General features: G+C 36.6%; 1 protein-coding gene across 2 annotated transcripts in view; it reads left to right on the forward strand.

The window, feature by feature from the left end:
* The window catches only part of LOC144042758 (pre-B-cell leukemia transcription factor 1), a 152268-nt gene extending 138536 nt beyond the window's left edge, over nt 1-13732 (forward strand). The window contains exons 9-11 of one of the 2 annotated variants that reach the window (XM_077555691.1): nt 447-559; nt 5506-5595; nt 12942-13732. In XM_077555691.1, coding sequence (XP_077411817.1) covers nt 447-559; nt 5506-5595; nt 12942-13034 — 296 coding nt within the window. In that variant the 3' untranslated portion in view covers nt 13035-13732. The remainder of the gene's footprint in view (nt 1-446; nt 560-5505; nt 5596-12941) is intronic. The other variant, XM_077555692.1, reaches the window with a different exon arrangement.
* Nucleotides 13733-20172: the final 6440 nt, after the last annotated feature.

Below are 20172 nucleotides of genomic sequence, written 5' to 3' on the forward strand. Positions count from 1 at the left end.
TAAGCCGCCGAAAGGGCAAGCCGAGTCTTTTGTCATAAAGGGACGTTCGCCGCAGTATTGGATTAGGACCGGGTGTTGAAATCAAGTTACGCCGATGGTCTCTTTACATCTGGGGAGCTGAGCTCCATTAAAGGCCAAACGGCGTTCTTTGGGTCTTCCTGCAGATCAATTATTGCTTCCTTAATGAAATACTCGCAGCGTGGACAACAAACAGTGATCGAATCCATGAGGCTTGTTTTAATTGGACGTAAGCAGTTTTCGGACAATTATCTGTCTCGTGCCTCTTGAGTTATGCGTCGGGGACGTTTTCATGTGGACCCGCTGTGTCTGTCCTCGTCAACTAACCCACCCAATGCACTTTTTGCTTATGCATGATCTTTTAAACTCCTTTTTCTGTCCCTTTTCTTCTTCCTTCTTTTCCTCCTCTGAATCTGTCGTGCTCTCAGGTTCTGCTGGTTCCTTTAACATGTCAAACTCCGGAGACTTGTTCATGAGTGTGCAGTCCCTCAATGGGGACTCGTACCAAGGGGGGCAGGTTGGGGCCAACATACAATCCCAGGTAGGCGCGTCTCCAGTTTGCAAGATGGCATGTGGAACACAAACGCTCTTCAGTTAGCCAAACAATATTCATTTAAATGAAATTGTATACCTTCGTCATACATCCTGCATATTTGTTCAGCCATTAACATTACATCATTCAAGCCATTTTCAACACTTTAGGTTTCGGTGGACTGGCAACATTGTATAGATTTGTAGAAAAAATGGTCACCTGTGTGCTTGCCGTTCTTATAGTGTGGTGTAGGCTAGGTGGTGTCTCCACTAAAAATCGTTGAGTCTCCTCCCCCAAACCGTACTGACCCGTGAAAGGCACCTGACATATATATATATATATATGACCCACAATAACAGAAAATACAAAGAGTAGGAAGGAGTAAAAGTTGTAAAAGTTGTAAAGGAAACAGAAGAAGCTAGGCTAATTGTTAGCGTGTTGTTTAACAACATGGCAGTTACAAGCTGTACTCTTACATTTTATTTTGAGTACTTGTGAGACTCATCATAGAAATATCAAGCACAACCAGTTGCTCTTGTGTTTGTGTCAGACAACAGCACAAGCTTAAGGACACTTCTTAACTCATTCATTGCCATCGACGGCTATAGACGTCAAAAATTCATCTGAGCTATTTCTATTTGTTTAACATTTTTAACATTAGTGTACATTTAGAACAGATATAAAATTAACTATTGGAGTCATGCAATTAATTTACAATTAAGAATTTTAATCGCCTGACGCGATTTAAAAAAAGAAAAAAAAGATTATTAAAAATCAGGAGCGTCAGGCGATTACAATTTTTAATCGTAGCTAATCCCATGACTTCACGAGTTAACTCACGATTAATCACAATTTTTACATCTGTTCTAAATTTACAATAAAAAAAATTCTAGGTTTTCATGCTCTTGTTAAAAAGTGGGAAAAAAAATTTAACTAATAGAAATAGTTCAAATTAATTTTTGACGTCTATAGCCGTCAATGGCAGTAAATTAGTGATTGGTAGTGTTCCGTTTCACCATGCACAGAAAGATTTGCAATCGGGAATACTGAAGGTTTAATATTTACGACCCGACCGTTTTCTGAGCAGATTGGAAAGACTCTGAACATACCCTACACGCCAGGATATCACTCCGAAAATCTTTTTAGAGACATCTTGTAATCAAGCCTTTGCTGACTTGGCTCGGGAGAGGGAGAAAATGCTCAAAGTGCGAGTTTCTGTTTATTTTTTACTGCAGACTTTTATTTTGAAAGACATTTTGCCGCAACCGGTGTACAACAGGAAGTGTTGAGGGCGAGCTTTACGCAGTTGTGAGAGAGAGAGAACAGAAACGCAAAAGATCGAATTCAAGCACGGCGTGAAAAGCTTTTTAGTTCCCACAGAGACAACGCCTTTCCATTGTACTGTCTGGCTTTGACTGAGCTTACACACGTCTTAGCGAAGACAGTACAGAAACATACATTCATTTGGAATAATGAAAAAGGCAAGTCTATTGTTGGCGGGGGTAATAGAAGTGTGGAACTGCCATTGCGGAGTTAAGCACTTTTGACTGGCTAATACATTCACACGTATTTGCAAATATGCTTAAACATACTTGGAGACATGTTTAACTCATTTGCTCCCCAAACGTAATAAAATGTTCTGTTTTAAATGTTGCCATGGTCCCAAAAACGTATTTATATGTTTTTTAATGTTTTTTTTTTTATGCTAGAGTATACAGAAGGCTTTGATGCGGCCTCTGAACGGAAGAGAACGCTTAAAGCAATGATAGTTATTACAAAAACGGCCAGCAGGTGTCAGCAGAGTATAAGAGATCAACCAAGGCAATGTTGCAAAACAGCTCTTTTCCCCAGTGTTGTGAAACTTAGCTATATTCTAATGCTAATTGAATATATACTTTATACAATATGCTTTTTTTTTTACCTAATGAAAGAAGATGTTTTTATAGCAATAGAACACAATAATTCTGTGGGCCTTGCAAAATCAGTCAAAATCCAGTAAAGCAGCCAGGAGCGAAGGGGGTTGCTTCAGTGAAAATGGCTGTGAGTGAATGAGTTAAATTAATTTGCAAATATGTTTCAACGTACTTGGAAATACATTTAACCGTACTTGGTAATATGTTTAAACATACTTGCAAATACATTGAGAACATACTTGGAAATACGTTTAAACTTAATTGAAAATATGTTTAAATGTACTTGCAAAACGTACTTGAAAATACATTTAAGCGTACTTGCAAATACGTTAAAACGTGCTTAAAAATATGTTCAAACGTACCAGTACTTGAATATACGTTTAAATGTTGCTTGCAAATACATTCAAAGATTTCGAACATACTTGATAATACATTAAAACATACTTGAAAATAAATTCCAATGTACTTGAAAATACATTTCAATGTACATGCAAATACATTAAAACATACAAATGTACTTGAAAATATGTTCGAACGTACTTAAAAAATACGTTCAAACGTACTTGAAAATACATTAAAACGTACTTGAAAATATCTTTGAACATGATTGAAAATAAGTTTAAATGTACTTGCAAAACTTACTTGAAAATACATTTAAGTGTACTTGCAATTACGTTAAAACGTCCTTAAAAATGTGTTTAAACATACCGGTACTTGAATATACGTTTAAATGTTACTTGCAAATACATTCGAATATTTCAAACAAACTTGAAAATACGTTCAAACATATTTGAAAATATGTTTAAACGTACAGTACTTGAAAATAGGTTTGAATGTACTTGAAAATACGTTCGGACATACTTGTAGGCTAAATGTTTGAAAATGAAGTGTGTAAACATTTTTTATTCGCAATTTTTATTGATGTATTATGTTTGCAGCGCATGATTACCGTTCTGCATTTTTTTCCCACAATGCCACGGGGTTATCAACTTCAGTCACCTTTGATACTGCGTTTTAATATTTAAAATAATAGACAAGTGTGTGGTAGTAATAGCGATCCCTGTAAAACCGCACAGGGTTGTAGGCTCTTCCTTGGCCCACCCTTTCACAAAGTTCCATCAAGATCTCTTTCCTCCTTGGCGGAGGTCAACGCGTTCAACCAAAGAAAAATTGCAGATAAACACAATAGCTCGACCTCCACCAAGACACGGAGGTCGCGCTTTGCCTGCAGCGCTCGGTTAACGCGCCGGCCATTGTCAAGGCGTGGTTGAGTAGACGACGGCGGACAGTTCTGGAAGTGGCGCAACACTCGTCAGCACCCCCGCCGTGCGGAGCGTGGCGTGGCCGCAGCATAGCCACCGGTGTCGCATGCCTCCGCGACCTTGCCCCAGTGGACGCAGATGTCCGGCGCCGCGGTCTGGAGTGTTACAAGTCTTCGCCGGGAAGTGAGGAAACACCACCCGTGGTGATTCTCTCGTTTGGTTTCCGTGCACTTGGCAGCATTCCTCAACTCGTCCCAACACCCCCCTACGCACAGTTTTCTATTCAGATCAGCTCTAGAAACACCCGCGGTTGTCCCTGAATATTCAAATGTGACAACTCTTAAAGAGGGTAAAAGTGGTCTTCGGGGTTTGATCCCTCACCCTCACGTTCCTCCTAATGGATTACTTTTACGACTATGTCAGGACTGCTCCGTGCAATTTGGTGAGAGGAAGGGAAAAAAAAAGTTTGACTAAGCGAGCCTTGAGTAGAGTCATTTGTAGTGGAACCAAAATGGCAGGTGTGCTTTTTTTTCCGAGCATAACCTGGCTGACTGCGCTGCCAAGAGCTGCAAAATAGCTCCCGGTGAACACGGAAAATGGCAGTTTTCCAGAAAAAACATTTGACAACTAAATAATGTAGAGTGCGCCGTATTCATCAGAGTGATTGCAGCCAAACACGCTGTCATGTAAGAGTTCATCAAGAATTAACTCAATCAATAATTCTTTCACTAGACAAATACAGTTACGTGCATATCATTTGGAGAAAACCACATTCTTTTTCTTTTGTTCTGTATTTTGGTTTGGTTCCTCTTCTTTTTTTTCTTTTTTTTTCTTCTAAGAGCTCAGTAGTGTTCATTCGGTAATTTTACTGATTTGATTTCTTTTTTTTCTTTTTATTTTTTTTCTTTTGCATGTGCGTGTGTATAATATCTGTTCCTCTTCATTTGTACTCCCGTTACTTTAAAAAAATAAAAAATAAATTAGATTTGCATATTTTGAGGTAAAATTTCATGATGGGTTTTATACATTAATTTAAGGCGGTTAAATGTCATCAATTCATTGAATTTTAAAGTTTGTAGTTGTATAAATATTGGATTAGTGTGGCCTCAAGTAGCGCGTTTCTGTGAAAGAAAGATGGGTTCAACAATAACAATAACAAAGCGTTCAATGATTCTTCAACCCTGTGAAAAACGGCTAGGATAATTAATCTGTTTGGTATTAAAAAACTATAGTTTTACTTTTCATCCCCTTACTTCAAAACATGACTTTTTTTTTAATTGACAGTGCTTAAAATGTTGAAACAAAATAATTATGATTCAGTTCCTTGTTTGTACTGCGTAATATGTCAGGAAAACTGCAAAAATGTTGATCATTGTATTCCAAAGTAAAAGCATATGTTACAATGTGATGTCTAATTTTGATTAAACACAAAAGATAATCATAATGCCTTCATGGAGGACTACAGAAATCGGAGAATATTTATTGTTGAGAGGCCGAAATTCTGAAGATTTCAATTCCTGTGTGGATGTCGACATTGCAGTCGCCCAAAAGCACAAATACTGCTTTCCTAATTTGTCTCCCCATCACCGTATCTTGTCCTTTTGCTTGTTATCACGCTTGTACAAGCATCACATGCGCCGATTGTGTCCTGTTTACGTTCGTCTTCCACTATCGCGCTGACCTTTCCTGCTGCATGGCACTCTTTGTTAGCCGCACCTTTTGTCTGACCTGGGCTTTTATTCTGTGCCCGCCCCCACCCCCCTCCCTTCCATTGTTCCAGGTGGATACCCTTCGCCATGTTATCAGCCAGACCGGCGGATACAGTGACAGCCTCGCCGCCAGCCAGATGTACAGTCCACAGGGCATCAACGTAAGTACGCCCGCACGGAAAGATGGCGTGCGAGTGCGGTTTGTCTGAGTCGGGCTGTTGTCCAGCCGGTGGAGCCCCTCCCCCTCTCCTCCCCCCCTTTCGCTCCGGCCGTGCCCTGGGTGGCAGGCAATGAGGCAGCTAGCGGCCTGAATTCGCTGGACACGCTCCGAGTCTGTCGGGGGACATTAGCGTTAACGCAGCACCTGCAGTGGACGGGAACAAGGACACAGGTGTCATCCGAGCACAACAATGCTCTTCTACCTTGTGAACCGTAGTTGAACCCGCACACCTTCTTTCACGCTTCAAATCGAAAGGCGTTACGGTTGCTAATTAGCTTCTGCACCAAGGTTTTCTGTTTGTTGATGAGAATGAATTACTACTGTGCGATTTCCAGAAAAATGTGTAGTTGCTATGGAGATGACCCGAGAATATCTTTGAAATCATTAAACATCATTTTGTTCGGCTAGCAATGAAGGCTCCAGTTTAACCACAACTCTAATGAGGACAGACACTATGGCAAAAAAAATTGGGTTGGTTAGCAGAATAGCCCAGTCAAAGCCCAAAAGTAACACTGGGGATCACAATTTTTGTTGAGTTAGGGCGGATAGTTGGTTTTAACTCATTTTTAGGCGCAGAATCCAAAACAGATCTCAGTTTCCCTCTATCATCGGATCCAAGTTTTCTTGAAAAATATATGAAATAAGTATGTATGTAAATAAAACACGAAGATAGAATAGTTACAAGCTTTGAAAACTAAAACAAAAAGCATACAACAAAATAGAGCAATAGTATGTCCATGGTTACAAGGTTAAGAGAAAAGCCAGCGCTAATCCTCTTATCTCATTCACTGCCATAGACATTTATAGACGTCAAAAATTCATTTGAACTATTTTTATGAGTTCAACATTTTTTTCCATTTTTGTTATCAAGAGTAACCTAGATTTTTTTGAATAAATATTTTTTGTACATTTAGAACCACAATATAAAATTTGTGATTAATCGTGAGTTAACTAGTGAAGTCATGCGATTAATTACGATTACAAATTTTAATCGCCCCTAATTTTGAATAAGTTTTTCTTTATTAAAAAAAAATACATTTATTTATTTTTTCATTTTTAATAATGTTTTTTTTTAAAGAAAAGATTATTAAAAATTTGGGGCGTCGGGCGATAACAATTTTTAACCGTAATTAATCGCATGACTTCACTTGTTAACTCACGATTAATCACAAATGTTATATTTGTTGTAATACAAAAAAAATTCTACGTTTTCATACTTTTGTTAACAAAAGTGGAACAAAAACGTTAAACTAATAGAAATAGTTCAAATGAATTTTTGACGTCTATAGCTCTTCAATGGCAGTGAATGAGTTAATTGGTAGCATGCTAGCTTTCTGTTTACACATATTGATAGTACTGACCTAATGAAAGCTGCACGCCTCGCTCCATATTGTCTCAATTGGGACTGCACAAATTGTTTGCCATTAAGCGGTTGATGAGTCCAACTGTAATCAGCTCTTCTTACTACAGTCTTTCTACAGCTCATTAGTGTAATTTTAATTATTTGGAGGTTAAGAGTACTATCCAAATCTAACTCAACAGATTTTTTTTTTGTATAGTTGTTCCCCAGTGTAATCAATAGGGTGACCTGAAGGTGCTGGTGGCTTATCTTATTTCCCCATCACAACAGGCAGACACAATTTGAACTCTGTTGCTAACCAAAACAGGAGCAGCAAAGCACCTAAACTAGCTTGCAGAATAATTTAAGTGTGGAGTTTTGAAGATGCATGTTGCAAATGAGTTCCCGCTGCTGTATTAAAAGAGGATTTTATGCTATGTGAAGTGATTAGCATTAGCTAGTGATAAGCTCATTTTAAAATGTTTGCATCCTTTTATGTTTGGAGCAAACTCAATGAATTACAGCTGGCCAGTCTGCCTCTGTTCCTCTACGCATACATATGGTTTGTATTAAATGCCACTTTCACTAGTTTAACTCATTCACTGCCATTGACGGCTATAGACGTCAAAAATTCATTCGAACTATTTCTATTAGTTAAATTATTTTTTCCACTTTTGTTAAGAGTATGAAAACCTAGAATTATTTTTTTTAAACCACATATAAAATGTTTGATTGATCGTGAGTTAAAGTCATGCAGTTAATTACCATCAACAATTTTAATCGCCTGACACGATTTAAACAAAAAAGAAAAGATTATTAAAAATTAGGGACGTCAGGCGATTAAAATTTTTAATCCTAATTAATTGCATGACACAAATTTGATATCTGTTCTAAATGAACAATAAAAAAAAATATAGGTTTTCATGCTCTTGTTAATAAAAGTGGAAAAAAAAGTTAAACTAATAGAAATAGTTCAAATGAATTTTGAACGTCTATAGCCGACAATGTCAGTGAATGAGTTAATATTAATCGAAAGTGTGTTTGTACAAATAGAAGCCCTCTCCCAACTGCCAATGTATAAATAAACAAATTCAAACATATCTGTGAACATGTATAAACAGTTGCTGACCCAAATTTAGATTTTTTTTTTGCTATTCTAGTTCTTAAGGAGGACATATTGTGAAATAAAAACCAAAAAAAATTCCCAAGTGTCTTCATAAAAGGTCCGTGACATTCCACAGTCAAAAGAGACAAACGATGAAGAATTACAGCACTCTTAACATCCCTAATTTGGACTCAGTCCGTTTTGTGGCTGGCAGGCTGTTGTTGCCATGACGACTGGCCCGGAACATAGCTAGGACATGCCTACTCAGTGTTATGAACGTCGATTTTCAGCACATTTACTGAAACGATACAAACAATAACAAAATATTTAATGGCTTGCTGTTTAACTCAATGACGGCTATATAGCTAACAAGAGTATGAAAACCTAGAAAATATTGTATAATATTTTTTTGTACATTTAGAACAGATGTGAAATTTGTGATTAATCGTGAGTTAACTAGTGAAGTCATGCGATTAATTACGATTACAAGTTTTAATCCCCTGATGCCGCGAATTTATGAAAAAAAAATGTACAATCTTTTTTTAAAAAAAAGATAAATTGTACATTGTAATTAATCGCATGACTTAATTAACCCCCATTTTTATATCTGTTCTAATACAGTAAAAAAAAAATCGAGGTTTTCAAACTCTTGTTAACAAAAGTAGAAAAATGTTATACTAATAAAAAAAAAATAGTTCAAATGAATTTTTGACGTCTATAGCCGTCAATGGCAGTGAATGAGTTAATTTCACTTTTTTCACCAGGCACTCCAGAGACCTAATATTTGTACGCAGACCATTAAAAAGTTAATTTTCCATATATCTCCTTTAACAAATAGCCCTTTGACTTTTCTTGGCCTTACAGTATCTGAGCACAACAAGCTTTTGTGGCTCTCCTCGCCGGAGCGGGCCGGGCCGGGCCGGGCATGGCCGGGCATGGCGGCGGCACTGGAGGCGGCGTGTTAACATGTATATCCGCAGCGACAGGCGGCGCGGCGCTGAACAGAATCAATACGACAGTCGCGGGGACAGAGCGAGCGGGGCTTTGGGCTAACAGTCCAAGCACATTGGCCCGATCATTCATCTACACAAACAGCCGCACTGACAAGGCTTGCAACAGCCCTCGCGCGCTATAATAAGAACATGCACGCATGGAGATCACTGCTACGTGCAACAGGCTCCACGCGCCGTCCCACAACGAGTCTCGCTAAACCCCCCCACCCACAACCCCCACCACTGTAATTATTGTGACCAATCATAGCAATAAAAGCAGACATCTTGCTTTGGAAATATGCTAAACTGAAGCTTACGAGCTGGGTTGGACAAAGAGAAATGTATTGAAATATGGATCAAAAGCCATACGGTTGATGTTTTATAGTGTCACAGAACAAAGCTTGTAATTTGTCCTGAATATACATAGAGGATACATATGCGAGCTTTTTTTTTTCTTTTTTTTTTGGAAAGCGCCTGAAGGTACTTTTTAAAATCTAAACAAGGATGCTAGTTGGAGATGACATATCATGTCCTTGCTCGTTTCATGTTAGCTGACGTGAGCCAAAACTAAACAGGCAGCCGCCCTATTTTATTTGTTTGAACACAAGTCCAGATCAAATAATAGCAACGCGTAAAATTAAATAACCGACCACTCCACATTCATGAGTATTTTTTTTTTGTTTTGTTTTTCTGTGTAATGCATGCAAACTATTTTATGCCATCCTATGTTCCAATTAAGAAATAATGATACACACTTAAAAATGATTTTTTAATAAAAAAATTTTTTAGCATGATTTAATTACTAATTGATTTATTTGTATCAGGGACAATACATATTAATAAACATTTCTGTAAATATGCCAGATTTAGCCAAAAGGCTATTTCTCATCTGCAGTCCCGAGACAGATGGTAAATGTCACCCGAGTAAAATACAAATAAAATGCACAACAAAACCTTCTTTCTTTCTTTTTTTTAAATGAATTGATTGATTTAAATGAACAACTATTTCTGACTATCTGGAGCATTACCCAAATAGCAGATTTGATTTTTATTTTACTAAAATCTTCTTTTGCCATTATTTAAAAAGCATACCCAATATCCCAAATATAAATGTTTTAACAAACAAACACAAATATTTACGCATGCTTCACTTAGAAATTAAGGAAATGTTGAAAAAAAAATTTTTTTTTCAATGACAAAAATTCAACCCAATCATGTTCATCCACTGGTTTTATTACACCAGTTATGACATAAATGTCATTTATGCGCTAATCTTTTTTTTTTAAAGACCCAAAAATTGTACTGTACAGTAAAGATGAATGCCCATGTAGATATTTGTCATGTTTTCAGTGAACGAGGACGCTCGCTCATTCGCTCGCTCGTAGTTTTTCCTCCTCTCACCTTCTCCTCCTCCATCTTTGAACAACAATTGTTCCCCCGCAAATTGCTGGTGGGCGTCGTCACCTCTCCCAGAAAGCCAAGAAATGTTTTGTCCCTCCCGCTTTTCTTCTTTTTTTTTCCTCCCGCTCGCTTTTGAAAGACATGACAGACAGCCTTTACGCTAAATAACAGGCTTTGGGAAATAAGCGGTGGCTGAAAAGCACGTTCCCATTTTCACTTAATAGTTGAAATTGCAATTGATGTCACTAATGGTTCTTAGTCAACCTTTAAGACGACTTTGAAAGAGAGATTTTTTTTTTTTGTATTGTTATTGTGATTCTTTCATTCTGACGTTTATGAACGTGTGTGTGTATCTTTTGGTTTCGGCCCTACAGTTATTCTCAAATGATGTTTGGAAAATTGGCATTGTGCTATTTTTAATAACAATCTGTTATAAGGAGGGGGGGGGGGGGGGTAGAGTGAAAATCTAAGCTTGTTGTTATTTGTCTTTTGATGCTATTTTCTCTTGCAATGCTTTATTTTATGTATTTTATGAATGTATCAGTTTTTCCACTGTAGCTACTAAGCAAGAAATTCTATAGTGACTAACACTAATGATGTTGCATATCATTTTAAATTATACATCCAGCTATATATGTATTTTTTATACATATTTGTATTTTTTCATTGTTTTTAGATATTACATTTTATACCGTATGCATATGTATTGTCATGTTCAAGTTTCATTTCTATTTCTTTTTAGATGCTATTTATGTGTGTATGCATGTATGTTATATTTTAGATATTAAATTTTATTATTAATGTATTATGTTTATTCATTTTTGTTTGATTTGTATTGCTTATTTCATAGATATTTTATGCATTGATTTTAATTCAAGATGCTTGCTTAATTTGCATGATTTATTTTATTTTAAATATATTTTAACTCATTCACTGCCACTATAGACGTCAAAAATTCATGTGAACTATTTCTATTAGTTTAACTTTTTTTTCATTTCATTAGATTTTTTTAGGAAAAGCTAGAATTTTTTTATTGTACATTTATTGCAGATATAAAGCTATCATGCGATTAATTACGATTAAATGCCCCTTATTTTTTATTTTTTAATTAGGCCCGTCAGGCGATTATTTATTTTTTAATTGTTATTGTTATTATTCACATGACTTCACTAGTTAACTAACGATTAATCACAAATTTTGTATGTGTTCTATATTTACATTATTTTTTTTTTGGTTGTCATACTCTTGTTAGCAAAAGTGGGGAAAAAATTTAACTAATAGAAATAATTTAAATGAATTTTTGACGTCTATAGCCGTCAATGGCAGTGAATGAGTTAATAATGTTTTAGTATTTATTTTTGTTAGATTTATTGTGTAATTCATTTGACATATATGTATTATTTTAATGCATGTTATATCTTGATTTTATATTTTATGTGTTAGGTTTTTCATATAAATTTATTTGATGTCCGATACCACATTTGACACCTGCACGAGTATCTCAACTCTTGAGTAGTCACCAATACCAATACCAAATGTCGATACCACTAGTGCTGTAGATACATAAAATTTCCCAAAATAACAATAGTTAATAGATAATTTTAAAGAAAGACCTATAAATAGTATTTTTCCTTGAAATTATGTGAAATTAAAGGCAGTTTTTTAATTGTTCTAATTTCTAATTAGCGATAGACCGATGTGTTTTTTTTTTCCATTTCCGATACGATTACAGTCGTCAAGGAGGTCGATAACTGATATTTGGAGCCAATATTAATTTTCACTAAAACTTTGTTGAAATGTTTTAAGCATATGTTTATTGGAGAGAAAAAAAGCTTTGCAAAATATTGGAGTTTTTATTTTTAATCTTAGTCAAAAGACATATTTGTTTTAAAATTCTAGCAAAAATTTCAGTGACCTCCCATTGTCTTCAAAAGTAAAAAAAAAAAAAAAAAAAAAACTTAAACATGAAAATAGCTCTCTATTGTTTTCTACAACAAATGAAGTTTTTCAAAATATCTGAAATGTTAAATTTGTGTGTGTTTTATCTTATTTTTAGTTTTCAAGCAAAAACCAAAAAGGATCATCAGCATCGCTTATAAAGTTAGCTGAAATGTTTTAATAATTCAGAAAGGCTGATGCCGATATTGGTCACAATGCTGAATATCGGCGCCGATAATCGGTCCGGGCGATAATCGGTCTATTCCTATTTCTCAGGTTTGGGTAATGAGTATTTATTTTTTTATTTGATATTGTGTTACTTTTCAGTCCTGCTTAATAGCAACACAAGGATTTTGTTTGTTTAAAAATGATAGATCCGATTGCTGCACGTCGTCAATATGCTGCTCACCGTCACTAGCGTTCAATATTTTGCCGGTCTCTAGAGATCCCCCGCAGGTCCTCATTTCACTCTTTTCTATGATTCTAAAAGCTCTCCTGCGTTTTGTTTGCAGACGAACGGCGGCTGGCAAGACGCTCCGACCCCCTCATCAGTGACATCACCCACGGAAGGACCCGGAAGCGTTCATTCGGACACCTCCAACTGAATCCGTCCGCCCGGCCGCCGCCGCCACCTGTATAAAAAAGCAGAACTGACCTTCACAGTATTAAAAACAAAAGGAGTTCTTCACGATGCCGCCGTGGAAAAAGCCGAAACGAGAAAAACCCCCAACAGTATTTCCTCTGCTTGTAACCTTGGACATTTGGGATACAAACATTGAAATTCTAAAGAAATCAGCGGAGAGCTTTGTACAGCGTTCACACACGTTCTCTTCTATTCGATTCCGAGGGCTCCGAGGGCTGGGCTTACTTATATTTCAAGCGTTTCCACTTCCAGTGCAGCCGACGCTAAAGTCAATGAACCCGAGCGTTGGTCGCTTTTAGTCGTCGTTCTACCTCTCAGCCACTCCGAGAAGAAAGTCGAAAAACGTCCGTGACCGGGATTTGTTTTGTAAAAAGTTGTCTTTGCGAGCAAGAGGCACATCTTCTTACTTATTCTACATTTTGTTGTGTCTCACCTATTCTATTCTATGGTACGCCATTTTAGACTAATATTGCTCAGTTGTTTACAATGTGTGCTTGATCCAAGTATGTCCATCCCCCCCCCCCCCCCCCCATCCCCCCCTCCGCCTGTGTCTCCGGCGTATTTGAACCCAGTTTGTGTCGGGACATGTCCACCTCTAAGGTAACCCTGTGAAGTATGTTATCTGTAAAACAATAAAGAAATACTTGTCATCACGCCCAACACGCTTGACGTCATTCATTTCGGTGGAGGACGTCCTCAAGTCCAACTCGGAGCATTCGATGGGCTTCGGCGCTACCTAGACGGAATTTTCGCAGTTGGAAACTTACCATGGCTACATAAAATAAACTGAAAAATGTATGTCTTTCAAAAGTGAATGTGTTTCTTTGTCATGATTACAAGTGATCCTCGGGTTACGAATGTACGACTTTATATGAAAGTCCGAACGCGCCGTAGTCTATCACTAACCTAAGCTAGCGCAGTCGGAAAGTCATAATCGTGTATTGTAGGGTTGTGCACGAATCGGTGGTGGCTTAACTTGACAGCTGAAAACGAACGCTAAATAAGAATTTACGGATTCAAGTCCGAGCAGGTCATATTGTCGTCACTCTGCAACTCAATCTCACTGGCGACAAATGAGAGTTTGCAAAGTAGGATGCCAGACCAGATCGACAAGCTATCTTAGCGCTAGCTTAGCGCTAGCTTAGCGCTAGCTAGGATGAGGCTAGTAGCGACATAGATGGATTTCAAATGGGACTAAAGACAAGAAAAAGCATCCTGGGTTCTACCATTGGCCAATGGCTTTGAAGTTAAAGTCAGATAGTTACAACTAAAAAGTAAAACCTTTCCATGGATTTGAACATCATTCACTGACATTAACACAAATGCTGAATGAAGATTTTGGGTGCAGGTCCGAGCTCTAACATATACACATACTGTATACTCTATATACTAGGGTTGGGAATCTTTGAATGTCTCACGATTCGATTCCGATTTTTGGGTCTGCGATTCGATTCAGAATCGATTTTGGATTAAGAACTTTTTTGCTTCAATCTATAGATGTTCAAGGAATCGTAATGATCTACTCCAGTCTGACTCGCTAATGCTAATTAGCGCGCTACTCGCAGCACTTTTAAAATGTTGATTTAAAAGTTGTTGTTTTTTTTCATTGATTAATCATGATTAATCCAAATTCTAAAATCTGATTAACGTGATTAAAAGTAATCTTTTGACAGCCCTGCTCATAACATTACAACATAATTGTTGTGGAAGACAAAAAATAAAAGAAAAGCCATTGTGATATTTCAACTTGTTGCATGGGAATTCTTACCTTATTCTCATAACATAATAAATAAAACATTTCTTGCAAACTGATGTTTTTTCTAACATTGCTACTTCATTCTTGCACAAGTATGACCTAATTCTCAAAATAATTACTACATTTTTGCTGTAAAAAAAAATGGGAGAAAAAAAGAGGAAAATAAAATAACTGTATTGTTGCAGAAAATTTCACAGGTATCGTAAATCTTTACGCAACCAAAAGTCCCCACTTCAAGATGCGCTTCTTTAATGTATTTGACCCTCCTCTTGTGTATATGAGTAATTTGGACTTTTCTTACATGAGGCGTTCCAGGACCCCAAAAAATGACAGAAAATGTGGAAAGTTCGTCAAGGACATCTGTAACCGAGTTTGCGTTTACCGACATGGACCGTTATTTAATCTATTTAAACGGGGAAGTCATTATGTTAATGGCGTTGTCCACGTGCACGCCATCCACAGATGCTCACCGCGAAAGGGTCAACTTGCTGAGGACACTTAGTGTCAAAAAATGTAATAATCATATACCATATACAATGCTATCGGGTTTTCTTGTCTTTTTCTGGTTGTTTCTTAACTCATTCACTGCCATTGACGGCTATTAACGTCAAACATTCATTTGAACTATTTCTATGAGTTTAACATTTTTCCCTTTTTGTTAACAAGAGTATGAAAACCTAGAAAAAATGTTATTGTACATTTAGAAACGGATAAAAAAAATTATGAATAATTGTGAGTTAACAATTGAAGTCATGCGATTAATTACAATTTTTTAAAAAAATAATCGCCTGACGCAATTTAAAAAAAAGGAGTATTAAAAATTAGGATTACATTTTGTAATCGTAATTAATTGCATGACTTCGCGAGTTAACTCACGATTAATCACAAATTTTATATCTGTTCTAAACATACAATAAAAACAATTCTAGGTTTTCATAATCTTGTTAACAAAAGTGAAAAAAAACAAAACTAATAGAAATAGTTCAAATTAATATTTGACGTCTATAACCGTCAATGGCAGTGAATGAGTTAACATCGCTTCAGAAAATAGTAAAAAAAAAATCATCTATCATTTCTTCATGCAAGGACTGTAATTGATAACCATCCAGCTTTAAAGAAGTCATTATGTCGGATGATGTGTTTTGTAACAACACTTTTTATTTGATGTGTCGTCTGTTTGTTTTTTTGTCCTCTTTTGTTCCTTATTTTATTGTTTGCTTTATGTAGGCGCTTACTTTTCCTTGCTTGACCGACACTCGTAAACTAGCGACCATTGTGTTCGACTTGCTTTCTTCAGAAGCGTTTGCCACACATTAAAAAAAGATGACGCAAAAAAAAGCAATGCATCATACGTCAGCATTTTTCTTTTCTTCTGCTTTTTTTCTTTCTTTCATTGTGAACATCATGAAAGAGTCCTTTTGTAAACGTGCTGACAAAAACAGGAAGTGAGCCAAGGTTACACACTGCAAATCGACATCCTCCTTTTATGGCTCAAGCTTCTCGCTCCTCGTAATTACGCCTGTCTGATTTACTAATGGCGCACATTAGACTCCCTGACCCAAAAAATAAATTTAAAAAATCATTTTCATTTCAGTGGCGGCTTTTCTAAGGAGGCTTTTAGAGTTTAAATTGACAGGTTTTCTGTTCTCTTTGCTTGTTTATACATATATGGCAAACAAGAAACTGCAATTTTTGGACAGATTTTGTCTTTATTTTTTCTCTGAGAAATGAGAAATATCAGTTTTTTTGGGGCGGGGGTAAAAAGGATTAACTCATTCACTGCCATTGACGGTTGTAGACGTCAAAAATTCATTTGAACCATTTTTATTGGTTTAACATTTTTTTCCACTTTTGTAAACAAGAGTATGAAAACGTAGATTTTTTTTGTACATTTAGAACAAATATAAAATTTCTGATTAATTGTGAGTTAACTCGTGAAGTCATGCAATTAATTTCAATAAAAAAAAATTATCACCTGCCGCTCCTAATTTTTAATAATCTTTTCTTTTATTTAATATTTTTTAATTGTAATTAATCGGATGACTTCAATAGTTAACTCATGATTAATCATAAATTTTATATGTTCTAAATGTACAATAAAAAAATTCTACATTTTCATACTCTTGCTAACAAAAGTGTTAATCTAATAGAAATAGTTCAAATGAATTTTTGACGTCCATAGCCGTCAATGGCAGTGAATGAGTTAATGTACTTTCACTGTGAAATAATGAAACATTTCAGATCAGATCAGTTCTTTTAATCACAGTACATCAAATCAGTGGTCTTTTTTTCTAATGCAATAAATAAAATGAATTAAAACAATTGAATGCCAAATATAAGTATTATATATCATTTTCAATTATATTAAAATTAATAATTGAATAAATGTCTCTGCTTTAATGCTTATATTTGAAAATTGTTTTATTTTTAGAGAGGTACTCATTATTAGTGAGCAGACTTTCGTCCTGGCTGAAAACCTCAATTTGGATCATCCTTTTCATAACTATTTCTTTGCTACAAATGTCAGAATTTCATCAATATTGAATGCATCATTATTTATTTAATGCTTCATTCACTGAGAAATCCTGGAAAATGTCTGTTTTTTTTAACTAGAACGCCAAGAGTTCTGTCATGTGACATTTCTCCCTATTTCATCTCACAATTTCATGGTATTTTCTCTGACACATAAATTGTTTTTGCATTACTAAATATATCCTGCTGTTCACCAGATTCCACAAATAATTACTACAAACAGGAGGGCCAGCAGACCTCCACCAAGGCTTAGAAAACCTTATGTAGCACACACGTGGATTTTTTACCTTCTGAACTGATTTTTTACCACTTAGCTGATTTTTTAAACGTGAGATCCCAAAAATGATGGAAAAAATAGGCACGCATCTTCTTACTGCTCTTATAGTACAGAGCCACATACCGTAACCTTGTCTATTGTAGTACCAAGACTGACCTGTGAGAGGCAGCATGGAGCCAGGCCATCCATACTGCTGCCAAATCCAAAAAAGATGAAATAGAAGAAGCTAGGCTAACTGTTAGCGTTTGTGGTAACTAGATTGTGGTTGTACACTCTTCTCCTTGTAATTTCTATTGTTGTGAATGACTTGGGAGACACATACTCTCAACACCTTTGAAGGTGCAGAAATGTTCAAATTTAGCCCGATTATCAATACTTGTGAAGCACAGAATACTGAATACACCCTATAGAGACTAGGGGTGGGAATCTTTGAATGTCCCGCGATTTAATTCGATTCAGATTTTTCGGTCTGCGATTTGATTCAGAATCGATTTTGGATTAAGAACGATTTTTGATTCAAAAGGATTTGATTTGACAATGATTTTTGCTTCAATTTATAGATGTTCAAGGAATTGTAATGATCTACTGCAGTCTGACTCGCTAATGCTAATTAGCGCGCTACTCGCGGCACTTTTATCACTCAAAAGAACGCCTTTACGCTGCAAAATACAACTTTTATAGGAATATCTTGATCGTGACTTTTTCCTTCTACTCTCTAATGTGGCTACAACTTAACAGTGTATCAGACCGTGTGGAACCACACTGCCCCTAAGTGGCCAAATCGGGTACAACATGAACAGCGCTCCCAATAAAGGCACACACAAACAAAGGCAAGACAGTATAAAATAATTTAAATAAAATTGATTTTGGGACATTTAAAATCGATTCTAAATCGTACTAAATGAGAATCTCCATTCTTTTGAGAATCAATTTTTTTGGCATACCCCTAATAGAGACCCGCCAATCACATATACTTGAATTTTATTGCTAATTTGCACCACAATTTCCTAAGGTTCTTCCTTGCCCCGCCCCTCCACAGGGAGTCACGCTAATCAATTTGGTCGTTTTGTGCGCTATCCTGCCAACAAACACACAAACAAACAGTGATGAAACCACAATAACAAGAACACAGCACAATAATGGCCCCATCCTTGCCAGATTGTCCCCTGAAATCCTCCACACAACAACGCTGACATTATCGGCCGGGACAGTCGCATGTCCGACAGAATTACTTTCAGCGCAAGTGAATATTCATAATTGGCCCAGCGACGGGGTGAGGGGAGAAGGTAGCAGTTGGCGCTGAAGTCTGCAGACGGTCACAGGCCTTGACTGCTGAGTGAGTGTGAAATGCCAGAGCCAGACTGCTGGCCCGCGCCCTGAGGGGGGCTGAGGAAGCCCGCCCGTGACAACGGCGTGGGCATCAAAAACAATGTGACAAGGCCTCGTCCCAACCCGTCTCCTGGCCCCTGTGCCATGTGGCTCGCCGCAAAGACACAAAGCTTTTGTGTGGATGCTCGTCATCATCCCTCTCCATGGCGATTATGCTCCCCCCCCGCCCCCAAAAAAAAGTATGTGTTTGTATGTTTGTATTTAAATACTCCCTATAGGTATGTTTTGATAGCATTTATGACACTTGTTTTTGTAAGTACACTAGGCCTACATACAAATAACATATTGCTAGAGAGCAAGAGCAATGGACATCACGGAAATATTGTACAGTGTGACACATGTCTGTATGTATTTATGCGTAACACTTGTGAAAACAAATCCCACACATACATCAATAATCATGCTCAAAAATGTATAAACTGAATTTAGAGCTGTTGCAGAAAAAGCTGAATGGAAGAGGATTCGACATTTAGTAATGTTCAGCAAAAACTTGGCTGAGCTCAAGTACTTCCTGTTTTCTTTCCTCTTATTTCAAATTTAGTGTCAAACTAAATAGTGTACCACCACCTAGTGGTCAAGAGTGTAATTACAGGGTTCATTATAAACAAGAAGCAGACAAGAAAGTTATGTACGCAAAAAATAACTAAATCGGAACTTGGGGGAAGGGGGGGGGGATATTGTAAACTTGATTTAAGATTTAAAAAAAAATAAAAAATAAAAGATTACATAGGGGAAATAAGTGTTATAGCAGTGCAGGGGAAATAAGTGTTGTAACTGTCAACATCTTAATCAAGTTGCAAAGTAAATGGAAGAAGTTATGTTATAAGAATTACATTTATAAACCACTTTGAAATAATGAGAATAAAGTAATCATTTTGTGAGGGGGGAATAGATCTTCATTTCATAGCAACAAAGCCACTTGATACTGTTACTCAAGTTAAATTTTAACTGAGATATTATGAGAATAATGTGTATTTTTGGGGGGTCATCCTGTTCACAAACAAACAACAATCCCTTGCCGGATTTTCGTTATGTGTTAATATATTTCCCAAGTCATTCACCAGAGTAAAAAACAAGCAAACAAGAATATTGGTTAACACATAAGCTAAGAGGTAGCCTAGCTTCTTCTACTCTTCTTTGTATTTT

This window comes from Vanacampus margaritifer, chromosome 2 (genome assembly GCF_051991255.1).
Source record: "Vanacampus margaritifer isolate UIUO_Vmar chromosome 2, RoL_Vmar_1.0, whole genome shotgun sequence".
NCBI classification, from domain to species: Eukaryota; Metazoa; Chordata; class Actinopteri; order Syngnathiformes; family Syngnathidae; genus Vanacampus; species Vanacampus margaritifer.